Consider the following 15,460-nt stretch of genomic DNA (forward strand, 5'->3'; position numbering starts at 1 on the left):
AGAGGCAAGATGCAGGCCCACGCAATGATTGCGTAGGGACTGCACAGTGTTTGTCGGGAGGGTGTCAGATCACTCATTGGATCAGTTGTGACTTGGGGAGCAAGGTAAACCCTCATATGTATTTCTTGCTGCCATGATTTCTCTGTAAGGTTAGTCGGTGTGAGAGGCAACCTGTTGTACTCAGATTTTGCTTGCTTAATAATACAAACCCTCTATCTGCTGCACCGGTTTTCCCAAGTTGGGTTTTTCTGGGGACGTGTTGTCCAAAAATAACAGTGTCCCTTGTGTGTTTGTCTCATTTATCGTTTCAGTTTATGATCTGTATGTCAGTGTAGATTGTAGTAGTGTTTACATCAATGTTTATGTAATTAAATAACTTGTTGAATGAAATAACAAGTAGGAGATGTTAAACCAATGATTGCAGTAGGATTTATGTGTCTAGATTTAGAAATTTTCACATGGTATCAGAGGGATTGCAAATCATAGGACATTGAATCCATCAGCCGAGAGATCCAGCAAATCTGCTGCAGAGAGGCAACTGTCCCAAGTGACAGCGTTGTTCCAGAGCCTGAAACGCAAAGGAAGGGTGACGTAGTGCAGAAGAAGTGACGCAGAGGCTCACGCAGTGCCTGCATCAACATTCTAAGCTAGGAGAGGGTGACGTAGTAGTCAGGAGGAGCCCATGCAGTGACTGCGTCGACTCTATGAGCCAACGCAGAAGCAGAGAGGCGCAGATCAGGCTCACGCAGAGCCACATCATCTTTATGGACTAGGAAGGAATGACATAGTGGCCAAGAGGAGTTGATCTAGCTAACGCAGTGACTACGCAAAGCCTGAGGAGCTTAGATTCTTCAGTTGTTGGGGCAGAGGGAGCAGTGCAGATCAAATCTGAGGTGTTGGTGGGACGTTGTTGTTGTTGGTGCAGAACAGTGTCTGAGGAGACTGAACCAAGGTAGAGGGAGTCACTACCTTAACAGATTTCTTGCCAAAGAAATCTAGATCTGGGTTGTTGAGTAGCAGCAAAGGAGGATCGGAGAGGGGTGATTCGACATTATTTGGCAGAAGGATTTCTGTGAAGGAAATCAGGACTCAGAGGGAGTCTAGAGGGAACTTGTTCCTTAGAGGATTTCTAGCGCCAAAGAAATCCAGATCTGAGTTTTGTTGGGGCAGCAGTGAAAGAAGGAGAAGAGAACCTGTTCGACACTCATTTGAGCAGAGATGGCAATAAATGGACTGAGGGATCAGGACAGATTGGATGGAGCATCCAACTTTGTCATCTGGAAGGCCAAGATCCTGGCAGTCTTGGACAAAAATCGCATCAAGGATTATGCCTTGAGGACGTTATTGTTCTGGTTGATGTTGATCCTCTCAAGAAATATGAGGAGGCTCAAGCAAAGGCGAAGTGCATGATCTTGGACGGGGTCAAGGATCATGTGGTCCCACATATTGCTGAAAAGGACACAGCAAGGGAAATGTGGGAGGCCTTGACCACTTTGTATGAGGGAACTTCCGTTCAACGGAAGATGTTGCTTGAGAACCAGCTGAGACAATATCAGATGCAGAAGGGAGAAGAAATCGATCCCTTCCTTCTTAGGTTGCAAGGGATCCGAGACTAGCTAACTTCCGTAGGGTCTACACCAGATCCTGAATTCATGGTCAGGACTGCCCTGAATGCAGTCACTGAAGACTGGGAGACCTTTGTCCAGAGCATCTTGGGTAGGGCTTCTCTCCCCAATTGGGAGGAGATGTGGGTAGCTCTTCGATAGGAAGAGATCAAACGGTTAACCAAGGCGGGAAGTAGCGGCAAAGGAATCAGAGCCAAGAAGGAGGAAGAGGAGGATGCAGCTCTAGCATCAGAGAGACAGCAAGGGTAGAAGAAGAGCAAAAAGAAAGATATATCCAAAGTCAGATGCTTCAGATGTGAAGAACTAGGTCATTTCACCACTCAGTGCCCTCTGAAGAAGGGCAAGGAAGAGAAATCTGACTCAAAGGCTGCTCCAACGAAAGTTGACAAGGAGGACGATAATGAGGATTGCGCCATGAGTGCTCATGCACCTCTAGAGAAGAGGTGGGGCGATATTGAGTTGTAGTCAGGGGGACTACACAAGGGGCGGGATCCTTAAGGTGCCCAAACTCTTGGATCACATACGGCTACGGGAGCCCTTAATGACAATAGCAAATGATGGGAGTCAGTTGGTGCGAGGGATGATGGAGCAACAGTGGTAGAGCTAGAGTGCTCAAAGTCTGAAGCAGTGCAGTAGAGTGTTGAGCAGTGCAGGAGGCACAAAGCAGATACAACAGCAGCGCAGTAGCATCAGATGGTCAGCACAAATTAGCAGCGGAGTTACCTTCAGCATCACGAGGTATCCAGACTGACCAGCATGTCAGCTTTTTGGGTGACTTTTCAGTTGCTTACTTCTCAGCAACTGAGTTGCAGTGCAGCAGTTAGCAGTGGCAGTGCTATGGGCAACATGATGCAACATATTAAGAGGGAGTTGCAATACAGATGTAGCAGTGACAGTGGCAGTGTCATGGGCAGCAGTACAGATTGAAGCAGTGCAGTGGATGAGGGGCAGCAGGCCGAGCATCAGCACCGCAAAGGACCAATGTCATGGATCAGTGCGATACTTCACTGGGAAGTATTGCTATAGCACATTCCTTGCTAAGAGGGAGTGTTGATTTTGGGTAGCATCGGATGTGCTCTAGCTCCGGAATTTTGTGGAGGGGCTAGAACACATGAGATCTCCAAGACCCAGAAATCGTTTGGAGAAATTCCACCCAGATTGTATTTTATTAAAATAATTAATATTTTTAATGGGGTTCCTAAGTCTAAACTTAGGAAAATAAAAATATTAATGGGTATTAATGAAAATATGGGTGAAAAGCTTCTAAAAGACAAGGATCAAGTCTAATTTAATCTTAGTCGTTGATTAGAGACTTAATCTCGACCATTGATTCATCAATAGGAAAAGTATAAGAGGAGGCTTGAGGGTCAGTTGGAGATACACCAAGTGAGCATATTGATCAGTCAGTTCGATTTTCTGGGGCATGGTTTGCTGAGAGAATCGAACATTGATTTGTTGTAGTGAGGGGCAGAAGCAGAGATTTGGATCGGAGAGTAAGTTCCAAGCCAAAGAGTACGTAGCAGAGAGGCAAATTGAGCAAGAAGACAACGCAGAGGCCTACGAAGCCCAATAGGGGTTCACGCAGAGCTGACACAGTCCAGGAGGGGCTCTTGCAGTGGCAATGCAGAGTATTCGTCCAGTAGTCTGAGATTTCGCTGAGGAAGCAAGTATCTGAGCTAGGAGGGCTGAACGACAGACTTCACTCGGCAAATCGAGTGATTGCGTAGGGACTGCGCAGTGTTTGCCAGGAGGGTGTCAAATCACTCAATGGATCCGTTGTGACTTGGGGAGCGAGGTAAACCCTCGTATGTATTTCTTGCTGTCGTGATTTCTCTGTAAGGTTAGTCGGTGTGAGAGGCAACCTGTTGCACTCAAATTCTGCTTGCTTAATAATACAAACCCTCTATCTACTGCACCGGTTTTCCCAAGTTGGGTTTTTCCGGGGACGTTGCCGAAAAATAATGGTGTCCGTTGTGTGTTTGTCTCATTTATCATTTCAGTTTATGATCTGTATGTCAGTGTAGATTGCAATAGTGTTTACATCAATGTTTGTGTAATTACATAACTTCTTGAATAAAATAACAAGTAGGAGATGTTAAACCAGTGACTGCAGTAGGATTTTTGTGTCTAGATTTAGAAATTTTCACACTTAGGGCTTCAAAGGACATCCCACTAGATTGTGCTTTGTCACAGAAATATCACATAAACTAGGGCACAATTAGCAGCCCAATCCACAATGATTTTGTCCAAAACTCCCTTACTGACAAACCTTTGTTGCTCCACTTCAGTACACATCTATCTCTTCAAGACAGTCCCAACACATCAGCCCTACACGTATCTCTGTTTACACATAGAGACACACCTCATCACTCTTATTCATGCTCAGAATCTTGGCCGCTTAGGGATGGAACTTAGGTGGTTGACCTTGCTCAAAAGAAGCCCTAAACTAGGGCATTATAAATTGTCGTCAATAACCCTTATTAACATCCCTCCAACTAGCAACGAGCCTCCTTGGCATCGACTCACTTTGACAATCCTTACACAAACCTAAAATTCTCGGCCCACTTGTCAACCTTCAATTACTCTGCTTAGACTTGCGTCCTAGCACATTAGGTTTGTTCCACATCAAATCTCGGCTTGGCCTTCTTCTCCTACGTTGTGCCTTGAGACAACTCGGGCCTCTCATCTGCATACATACAGGCCTTACGGCCACCTATCCTTATTGAACAAGGCCTCGACCCTTCTCCCACACACCTACGGCCCTTTATCCTCCACAAAACAGAAAACTCGGCCTATTTCAGACCTCTTCCACTAAGATTCTCGACTGCCCAAATACAACCGCATCAGCTCCTTGAGCAAGACTAGCTCGGACCAAATCAAAACCTTCAGACCCCTTATAGCTCAGCTCCTCGAGGTTGATCAATCCACCTTGGCTAGATTCCTTCTTGAGATAGCGTTTTCCTTATGGATGCCTCCCTCACACCATTGCAGTCTTCCTTCTTCGATCTATCGTGGAGAATGACTAGCCATCTTGTTTCTAGACCTCCTCCTAGGCCTATCTTAAACAATTTTTCCTTTAGTCACTTAGGAACCCTCTAGATCTAGGGTTTTCTTCCTCTTTCCCTTAGGAAATTATATTAATTCCTTTTTAGGTCCTAAACCCCTTTCTTGGGTCCAAATCCCGCTGCTTGGGTACACTTGCCCACAAGGCCCATGTGGGTCAACTTCTCCCAAACCAAGTACCCTAGGGTTGTGGGAGTACCTCCCAAGCTATACAAATCAACATATTTGAATGACAACACTAATATATATACAATACCTTTGTATGTAATTTTAGGCACAATGATATAATACTCTATAATTTTTGTCTCTATCTCTTCATATATTCTCTATATTTTGTTTAATAGATGAAAGAGTTGTTTGCAAAGTGCCCATTAACGATTTGACTAGTCTCAAGTTCAAGGAGAGGAATACACTTATGAGCCCTTTCCCCATTTCATTGGCACGCAAGTATTGTAATGCTTACATACAAGGCAAGTGCCAAAGTGCACCCTATCCAAATTGAAGTAAAAATTCCCACCTCTTCCAACGTGCACTTGTTAATAGAATATTGGTCAAAGCTTCTGTGAACAAATTTTCAATCTAATGAAAAGGAACCCACAGCCCAAGGACATGAACATGGCCAAAAAGTCCATTCAACCCTGTCCTAAGCCTTCTCAAAGCCAATTTTTATAAAGAGAGTGTCAAGGCCTTATCACCTGGCCCATTCCATGCCTTCCCATACCAATTGATTTGATCTAATATAAGTCATCCTTGTGAAATTTTCAAATATTGCAGCAACTAGAAATTATTCTTCTAACTGAATATTATTATGTGCAGTTTATTTGCTATTACGGAAAACAACGAATAAAATCACTACTATAATTTTCACCAAAAATAAAATGCATTGCGGAAATAAAACTGGAACTGAGAAAAATAGAGCGCACACAAAATAAAAATGACACCGTTATTTTTGGACAAAAGTCCCCGGAAAAACCCAATGTGGGAAAATCAGTGTAGCAGATGAGGGTTTTATTATTATATGCAGCAGTGAAATTTGAGTACAAAAATATGGATGCCAAACTAGCAATCCTCAACAAAATTATTCAACCAAGAATTAGTGAGACAATTTTTGTCTCACCCGACACTGATCTCAGCTACGAAACTGGCTCAAACTAGCTGCTCAAACACCCCTGCATTAGCCTCTGCGCAAGCCAATTCGTGTTGCCTCTGGAACTGCTCTGATGTTGTCATTCTGCCTGACTCGGCCTCCGAAGAAGATTCAATTAGCCTTCCAGAAATTTTCCTGGCCTCCAGTAACTAAATCCTCTTCCTCTCCAACTAAATCGAACCCTCCTCTAAAGCTGACTGCACAGTGTCAGTGAGGACTATCTCAGCCCTCTTGTTACTAACTCTCCGACACTAGAAATCCACCAGAAATCACTTATGTTGCTCCCTCTCACTCTTGTGGTCCTTCTAGCTCGAAATTCTTTCCCTTGCTTGATCTCTACAACTAGGTAGCTCTATCTGCCAAAGAATTCGCTCTCTTGGTGCATCTTCTCCATCCCCATCGTCCTGCTTTTATAATCTCTTGTTGGCGAACCAACGCCCATGATTAGATCCTCATCAACGGCTAAGATCATCTCAAACTCAATCTATGTGAGTTTCTAGAGCATTAATTAATTACTATTAATTAACCAGTTTTCCTAAGTTAGACTTAGGAAAAATTTAAATGATGGTTAATTAATTTAACTAAGGCGTTTCGAAAGCTTATCTCGCGAAATCTTTTATGGGTTTTGAAGATCTCATGATCTTAGCCTCTCTGACACAACTCAAGACTAGAACCCCAGTTTGATGCTACAAAAACTAACAATCCTCTGATGAAGCCAATATGTTGTAGGCATATAATCTTTCACGAGTCATGCTTCACTCTCAAGACAAAGGCCTTGGCCAGAACTTTATAAAATTGGTTTAAGAGGGTGATGCATCTCCAACTAGTGATAATTTTGTGTTCATCAAACTTAGGAATAAAGTGGATGATTCCTTTGTTAACATTGGCACCCAGTTATGGAAAAAAGCACATGATTCCTCTATTGATGTCAACCCCTAGTGATTTCTTTATAACAACTTCCTTGCATAGTTGGAACAAGTAAGGACCCACAAAATCCCAAGTCAACTTGTATAATTTGCATGGGACGTTGTCCACTCCAAGAGATTTGTCCTTAGACATATAATACAATGCAATTATCAACACATCCAAAGACGATTATTGCCTACACAACCTTGTTTGAGATTTTGAGAGTTTTTGCAGTACCACAACCAAGCAAGTTTGCAAGGCTACCCTTTGTTCTTTGGTAAGGCCCTAGAATGGAAACACCATTTTACAAGGAGCAACGGTTTTTTTCAATATCCTTGTGTTGGAGAAGCCTTCTGCCAAGAGTTTTGATAGCATATACTTTCTCTACAACTTATTTCAAAGATAGAGATCTGAAAAAATTCCTTCATTAGTCGATTGTGAGTCTTAGATCAATTCAAAATTAACCTCCTCACCATTACAAATTTCATCCTTTCAAGTGTTGTCGAGACTTGGTTATCCTAGCATAAAGATCTTCATTAAAAGGACTAGTTGGAGAATTGACTCACAGTGTAGCTCTCGTGTAATCGTTTCATGTCACTTTCTCTAGATTGAGGCTTGTTTCCTACAATCTTCTCCTCTTGATTTGGAGCAAGATTCCAAAATTTTCCAATACAAGTCAAGCAACCTTCATTTTTCAAGTGAGAAACATTCATATGTATTAGGCCTTAGGCATATGCATTTTTGCAATTCCCCAAGAGATGGAGAAATAAATATGTTCTTGGTTTGAAAGAGCAGCTTCCCCAACACCTAGACAAGTCGCGGCCCCCCATAGTCAAAGAAGAATGTGTCCTCAAAGAGCATGGCCCAATTAAGTCATTTGAGGACCCATTTAATAATACCCTTTTGAAAACTTGATCAAGTAAACCAAAGCTCAATCAAATCATTTCTCCTAAATTTCTTTTAGTCATACAAAATGTGTCGAGCATTAAAGGCAAACCAAGCTTCTTTGTCACATTGAAGGAATCTAACAGAAAGCATTCATCCTTGTCCTCTTCAACGTCAACCTTATTGAAATGCATAAACAAACTCTTTGTCGTCTTCAATGTCAACCTTATTAAAATGCATAAACAAGCTAGCGAACCTCTTAAAGTACCCATCCATCACCAAAAATTAGTTCTGTCTTCTCCCTCATTGAACATATATATATTTGCAAAAAAACCTAACCTTTGAGATGACTTTGTGCCCTAGTCAATGACAATTATAGCTAGCTAGGGAGTGACAAGAATCACAACAGCTCCCCTACTGTCATCATGGGTTGAAATTAAAAAGTTCATGTTTTGCCAAATAAAAATTCAGATAAGTCTTCAAGAAAAAGCCAAACATTTTAACTTCTTGCAAGTAGATGATATCTAAATTCTAAAACAAGTTCCTAACTCTCATGTGACAATAAATTTTCAACACAAAACAATAAGCCCCTCCTATTCCATGACAATACTCCCATTAGATTGGACTCTCGGAGCATGAATGGAATGCATATTACTCATATCAACATTATCACCTAGTCCAATTGCAACATTGGAGGAGTTTAGCATTATGTGAAAATTTCTGAATCTAACACATCAGAAACCCCTACTACAATATCTGGTTTACTACCTCCTACTTGTTCATTGTATTAACAAGTTATTTAAGCACATAAATATCGAAGTAAACACAAATGCAGCATTCACAAATATATAGATCAACAACTAAAATAAACTAAGACAACACAAGGGACACCGTTATTTTTGGATAATCGTCCCCAGAAAAACCCAATGTGGGAAAACCGTTGTAGCGTATAGAGGGTTTTATTATTAAGCAATTTTTTGAATACAACTAGAGTACTAGATATGTCTCATCCGGCAGAGAATTTCCTTGGCAGTAGTACCTCTCTCCGGAGACAGATATTCTGACAAATCAGCAACCAGATGATCAACCCCACAGCGACTCTGATTGTTCCTTGTGTTGGACAGCGAAAGATGCTCCAAGCACTACTCTGGAACTGCGTCACCCTCTCCCCACTTGGGATCTACTAATCAACTCCCAGTCTACCCCACAGAAACTCTCAACGCTACCTCTAAAGCCCTCTGCGTCCTCTGCATCAGCCTCTACAGCCCTCTGCGTCTCTACATTGGCTCATATGGCCTCTACGTCAGCCCTTCTTGGGCCTGCACTGCCTCTTCCGGTACTTCACTGCCTTTCTACTATGTATTCTTCAGCCTTTGATCGAAATCCCTTGTTGAACTGCCCCTCACTGCAACTGATCTCTCACTCATTTTCCTCAGCAAACATTGCCCCAGAAAATTGAATTATTGATCTCTCTTGGTGTGTCTCCAACTAACCCTCAAGCCTCCTCTTATACTTTTCCTGTTGACGATTCAATGGCCAAGATTAAGTCCCTAATCAACGACTAAGATTAGATCTGGCTTGATCCTCGTTATTTAGAACTTTCTCACCCATATTATATTAATACACATTAATATTTTAATTTTCCTAAGTTTAAACTTAAGACCCCCATTAAAAATATTAATTATTTTAATATCTCTTCATCCGAGTGGAATTTCTCCAAACGATCGCTGGGTCTTGGAGACCTCATGTGCCTTAGCCTCTCCACCAAATTTCATGGCTAGAGTGTTGATTTGGGGTAGCATCGGATGTGCTCTAGCCACGAAATTTGGTGGAAAGGTTGGGGCACATGAGATCTCCAATACCCAGAAAGGGTTTGGGTAGATTCTAAACAGACCAGGAGATATTAAAATAATTAAAAATTTTAATGGAGTCCCTAAGTCTAAAGGGAAAATAAAATATTAATATATATTAATATGAATCTGTGTTAGAGTGGTCCAAAAGACGTGGATCAAGCCAGAACTAATCTTAGCCATTGATTAGGGACTTAATCTCGACCGTTGAGATGTCAACAAGAAAAGTATAAGAGGAGGCTTGACGGTCACTTGGAAAACACACCAGAGTGATCAGTCATTCTATTCTCTAGAGCAGGGTTTTCTAAGAGAGATAGAATCAGTGATCGGCAGAGCAGCTGAGGGGCATTGAGTACAGAGAAATAGAGAAGGCAGAGATTGTGTCGAGAGAGCAGCGCAGCAGCCAAGGACAGTGACGCAGAGCCAGCAAGGGCTCACGCAGGGCCACGCAGAGGCAGCCAAGTGCTGCATAGAGCACCAGAGAGGCCAGCGTGTCTGACGTAGAGGCCTAGAAAGTTGACGCAGGGTCTCCTGGGGCTGACGCAGGGCCAGCGTGAGACAGAGAGGGGCTGACGCAGTCCAAATTGGGCAGACGTTGGGGTTGCAGAGCAATTTTGTGCTGAGGATCTGCCGGAAGGATTTTCCAGGGTTTTAGCCAAGAGATTTCTCTCAAACTGTGAGGTATAGCTGCCAAGGAAATTCTCTATTAGGTAGGCCAGTTTCGGCACCCAAATTATACTCTGATATTGCTTAATAAGAAAACCCTCAGAGAGTTGCACCAGTTTTCCTGCATTGCGTTTTTCAGGGACATTGGTCCAAAAATAATGGTGTCATGTGGTGTGTTTGTTCTTGTTTCTTTTAGTTGTTGATCTGTAATATGTTGAGCATTAACTGGTGTTTATTTTCAATATTTACCTTGTAAATAACTTGTTAAAAAAAAATAACAAGTAGGTAGGAATAAATCAAAAAAAGTGCATGAAGGGTTTCTAAACTAAGTAAACTTAGAAACTTCAACATAGAGCACATCCGATGCTACCAAAAATCAACACATTAATGAATCTTGAAGAGCACGCACAAAACAATCATACATGATGTGAATTTCAGGCTTCCTCTAGACCTCTTCAAGGACAAGGGGATATTGGGAGTTCCAAACAAGAGATAGAGACTTATCCTATGCAGCATGATCACTAACCCATTCAATGCACACAATGAGGGGATTTGATTATTTGATTAGAAGAGGTACAAACTTTGGAGGATGAGCACTAGGGACCCAAAGGACAGGACTTAGCATTGGGAGCATGGAATCATGTGACATACACCTTGGAGATTGATTACTTGAGTTGATGGCTTCTGGGTTGAGAAGCATACTTCATGGAGGTTGCTTGCAGAGCTAAACAAGCGTTGAGAGTAAGAACTACCTTGGCACACATGTGGAGGAGCATTAGGCACAAGAGGACATGTGGCACATAGTTAGAAGAGCACCTTGCATGAGAACACTTGGAAAATAAAACAAGTAAGCACAACTTGTTGGATAGCACACCATCTTCGAGGAAGGGCATTGGGCCCAAAGGGGCATCATGCTTGGAGTGCACTTCATTTTGGGGGTTTGACAAATTTCAGTGTGACACTTTTACATCCTTGGTTAGTGGGGTGCTCCATGTGGGGTTGCCTTGTAGTCTAGGGCTACTTCTATAGACATAGTCCATGTTTTATGTTGCCCTTCCTCACCTACTTCTATATAGAGGGCAGACAAAGTCTTTGCCATTGCTCATTCTTCTACTTTTGTAATAGTCATGGAGAAGTATTGTAAGGAGCAAGATCTGGGGTTTATGATATAATACCAAGACGAGACATGAAGATGCTAGGGATGAGATTGGAACTTAACACTTGTGTGAGGCATGAGAATAAGACCTAGCGTTTTCGCGATGCAAACCCTAGAGCAAGAACATGGGGTGCTAGAGAAGTAGAGGAGCCTTGGAGCTTGGTGTGATGCTTAGCTTGAAGAAAACTTGAAGCTAATATTGATATACTCTAGATATTCTATTGCAACATTGTCTAGAGGTCTTAGTGTTTCTGTAATGTAAGAGAAGAAGACCTAAGATTTGTGGGATGCAAACCCTAGGATGGACAAGAAGCTTGCAAGGCTAGCACTATGGATTGTATTGCAGCCTTTGTACTTGTGTGATGCAAAAAAGGCCTAGGATTTAAATAATATAAACCCTAGAGAAAGACCTGAGCACTAGAGGAGTGAAGAACACCAAGAGCTTGTGCGATGCAATGTTAGAGAATCTCCTAGAAGACTTGTCTGATGCAAGTGTGAGATCAAGGGTGGACTTGTTGATGTTGATCTTAGCTTGTTGTTGAGCCTTTGGAGTCAATAGGACTTGGGAGTAGCTTGGTGTGATGCCTTGCTAGGTTGCAATTGCTGGATAGGGTTTGTTGTTGATGGTGTATGCCCAAGCTAGGATTTGGATTGAAATTGGAGTATCCTAGCTTGTGATAAGCAGATAGGACATGTAGGTGTAGAGCTTGTGATGAGCTGATGGTGTGTACGTTTCTTTTCATTATATTGTAATACAAAGTGTACCCTTGCTGCACAAATATTGTCCATCACAGAATTAAAATCAGATTTATGTTTCTCATGCTAATGAGTAGTATCTGGGGCTGTTTGGTATGCTGATTTATCATGAACATTTAGCAGATTTGTTTAGTTCTTTAACAAGCTAAGAAAGAACTCAAGGCAGATTTAGGGCTGTAATAAATAGGTTGTTACAAAGTATCTTCCACAATCTGATTTGTAAGAGGGATTGAGCCCTTAAGGTTGTGAATCTTCTCCCCTGAAGTGCACTGTTTGGCTGTTTGTTTTCTTAGGCTGCTTAGTAATTATGGTTGCACGGGAGTGAAATATATGCTGCAGTAATTAATATTTCAGATTCAACCATAAAGCTGAAGGTTCATATCTGGGGAACCTCAAGCACTGAGGTGAAATTTCTGAATTTGTCTTATTAAGCATGGATTCTCGAAATTTCCACACAAGTAGTCCCAAAGCTAACTGTCACTGCCTTGAAGCACTACAAAACCTTTATCTCGTTCAAGCAATTGTTTCATTCTAAAGAAAGTATGTGTGATTGAAGACATTTTTCCTCCTATCTATTCTTAGGATAACTTATTACAGATGTTTTTCCTCTCATCTTAATTTTCGTTTAATGATGTTTTCCTCCAAATTCCAACCTGAATATATGTATATTCTAAATTGTTGGCAAACTTTTACTATTTGCACTACATATTTAGTTTTTTTGTGTTTTTGGGCATTGGGAGCATTATATGTGGTATCAAAGCTAACTGTTAGTGACTTGGAGCACTGCAAAACCTCCAAGTCTTTCAAGAAATTGTTTCATTTTAGACAAACAGGTATAACTTTTGTGATTTTCACATGAAGTTCATCGATGATACAAGAATAGGCTTTGCATTCTAAAAGCATGGCACATATTGGCCAGTGTACAACTATTAGATATGGTGCAAGTGGAACATACCCTACTTAGATCCTCCTGATAAACCAAGAAAAGCCAAACAAGCTTGCCCTCCTATGAACAAGTCTACAAAGGATATCATGGAAGCATTAACCAAGTCTAAGACAAAATATCTTAGCAAACTAAAACATGCTTTAAATTATCCTGTTTACTGCATTGTATGCTTGCCCTCCTATGAACAAGTCTACAAAGGATATCATGGAAGCATTAACCAAGTCTAAGACAAAACTGCATAGCAAACTAAAACATGCATTAAATTATCCTGTTTACTGCATTGTATTCACAGGCAATCTAAGAAGCTAGTTTTAGCTTATCTATGTTTGCTAGGAAGGCCCTTAACCAACACTTTCCATTCAAGACCGTGTAGACCGTGTAGTTTGAATCATTATCATCCTCCTCATCTGGTGTTCCTCATCATCGTATCATCCACTGGGGTTCACTTCTCAGCAATACTGAACTTAACCTTTTGAAGGGCTGCTTTAAATTTGTTATTAGCATCAATCACTATAGTCGATTCCAAAAGAGAGCTTATATTTCTTGTTAATGATCTCACTGCTGGAGAAATCTCCCAAGAGAACAATCAGCTCATTCTGCATCCCACAAATCATGTCATTCACAAACCACTTTCCTAAATAAAAATCCACCCTTCATTTTCAGAAGAAAGCCAACATCAATTCCGAAGCACCAACTATTACTATCACATCCTACAACTTCTTCCAAATACTATTCGCAAATTGCAAAGAACATCCCTAAGTCAAAGGACCCTCAATGCCAGCACCTAATGCTTTATTAGGGTAATTCCCAACAACACCACGACTAATGGCTCTAATAATCCACTTAGCCACCAACACTAATCATGGAATCCTTACATCAACCAGCCTAAGATCTCCTTTTTCTTTGAACGAAGTGCATGTTTCCCAACAGGCTAAGGGTAATCGCGATTCGCGTCCCGCCCCCTGGTTAATTTCGAAGAATTCTTTCAAGCTTCTCATAACCAAAGTCGTTATGTCTCCAATATGAAGAATCGCACACATTAACAGTTGCCAGTATTCTTAACAACATCGTCAGCTTACCTGCCACTCAGATTTCCCTGTTTTACCACTTCGATTTTGGCCTTCAATTTTACCGACCCACACCGCACATCCTTAGACGAGACATTAAGTCCAACGGGAATCCCAAGATATCTCATTATATTATCCTGTAGAATCCTGCTATGCTTAGAATTATCCACTGGAGATGAGATAAGAAACTATTAACCAGAGTTCAATTTTGTGGTCATTAACCTTGAAACCTGAGGTAATACAAATCAGCTCCAGACAGTCCAAGGTGCCTATCACCAAATATGTGTAAATTCAAGAAAGCAGGCCGAATATTTCTAAAAATTGCATTAAGCATCTCCTGGTAATCCAATAAACAAATTCCCTGAATCTGGTTCTGCTCCCTAGCAACATGTAGTAAATAGCTAATTAGATCAGAGGAAATAAAATATACAGCGGGACTCGAGGGCACCCCTGGCTAATAGACCCCTGTAACTGCATAGAGCAAGATAGACGCCATTGGCCAAAACGGTTTTTAGAGCAGCTTCCACATACTTCATTTGCTTCCATTTTTATAGAAACTTCCGCTTAGTGACCTTATAGCTATGATGTTGCTAATGTGTGCATCAAGTGACATGCTCTTTAATTTTCTCGTTTGCATAAGATTCGGTCTCTAACAGTAACGATGGTAACAGGAATGATGAGGCCTCAATACCCAGATAAAAGCGGCATACCTGCTCCTTCTCCTGAATTTGTATTTGAATTTACGTATGCCGGCATGCTGCTGCTGCGAGAAGAAATGGAGAAGGAAGAAGCCCCTCCAACAGGCCGCGGAGTCCATCTGAGCTTATCAAAGCATTTGGGACAGGAAGACCAAATAAATTTCTTTCCGTGAAATTCTTTTGGAAATTGAATTGGAGTTGAAGACGCTGCGTGCATCTGCGCCATCGACATTGCTGTAAACGGATAAGTAACCCAAGGCCTGAGACTCCTCATAATCGGTCTCCTAGAAGCTTATATATGCTCGGCCAAATTTTAATGTAAATTTTTCCATTAGAAAAGCATCACCTAGTTGTCCAAAAGTTTGAAAAGATGATGTATAACATTTTGATTTTGTCATTTTTGATGGTCGAATTTCACTTTGTTTTCAATCTGTCCCACGTCAATGACCTATTTAACACATTCGTTCATGATAATACTTTTATCAAATTAAATCTATTTTTAATAATATATTTCTATCTTATTATATTTTTTTTTCAAAAAAAAAGAAATTTGTATCTTGTTATTCATGATAAATTAAAGATACATTACATATTCCCAGTCAAATTGATTATACTAAAAACATAGGTTGTATACACTATTTAGCTTGGTCGAAGCATAGAGATGTAATAATAAATTAATAGCCATGCTTAATCAA

General features: G+C 41.1%; 1 protein-coding gene across 2 annotated transcripts in view; it reads right to left on the reverse strand.

The window, feature by feature from the left end:
• GLYR2 (glyoxylate reductase 2) overlaps window positions 1-15,125 on the reverse strand; it is a 199,446-nt gene extending 184,321 nt beyond the window's left edge. The window contains exon 1 of one of the 2 annotated variants that reach the window (XM_089448485.1): window positions 14,778-15,125. In XM_089448485.1, the coding sequence (XP_089304611.1) occupies window positions 14,778-15,039 (262 nt within the window). In that variant the 5' untranslated portion in view covers window positions 15,040-15,125. The remainder of the gene's footprint in view (window positions 1-14,777) is intronic. The other variant, XM_089448484.1, reaches the window with a different exon arrangement.
• Between the last annotated feature and the right edge of the window lie 335 nt (window positions 15,126-15,460).

The sequence above is a fragment of the Pinus tabuliformis genome, chromosome X (genome assembly GCF_031772625.1).
Source record: "Pinus tabuliformis cultivar Carrire ecotype Pingquan chromosome X, CPIR1, whole genome shotgun sequence".
Taxonomy (NCBI): Eukaryota; Viridiplantae; Streptophyta; class Pinopsida; order Pinales; family Pinaceae; genus Pinus; species Pinus tabuliformis.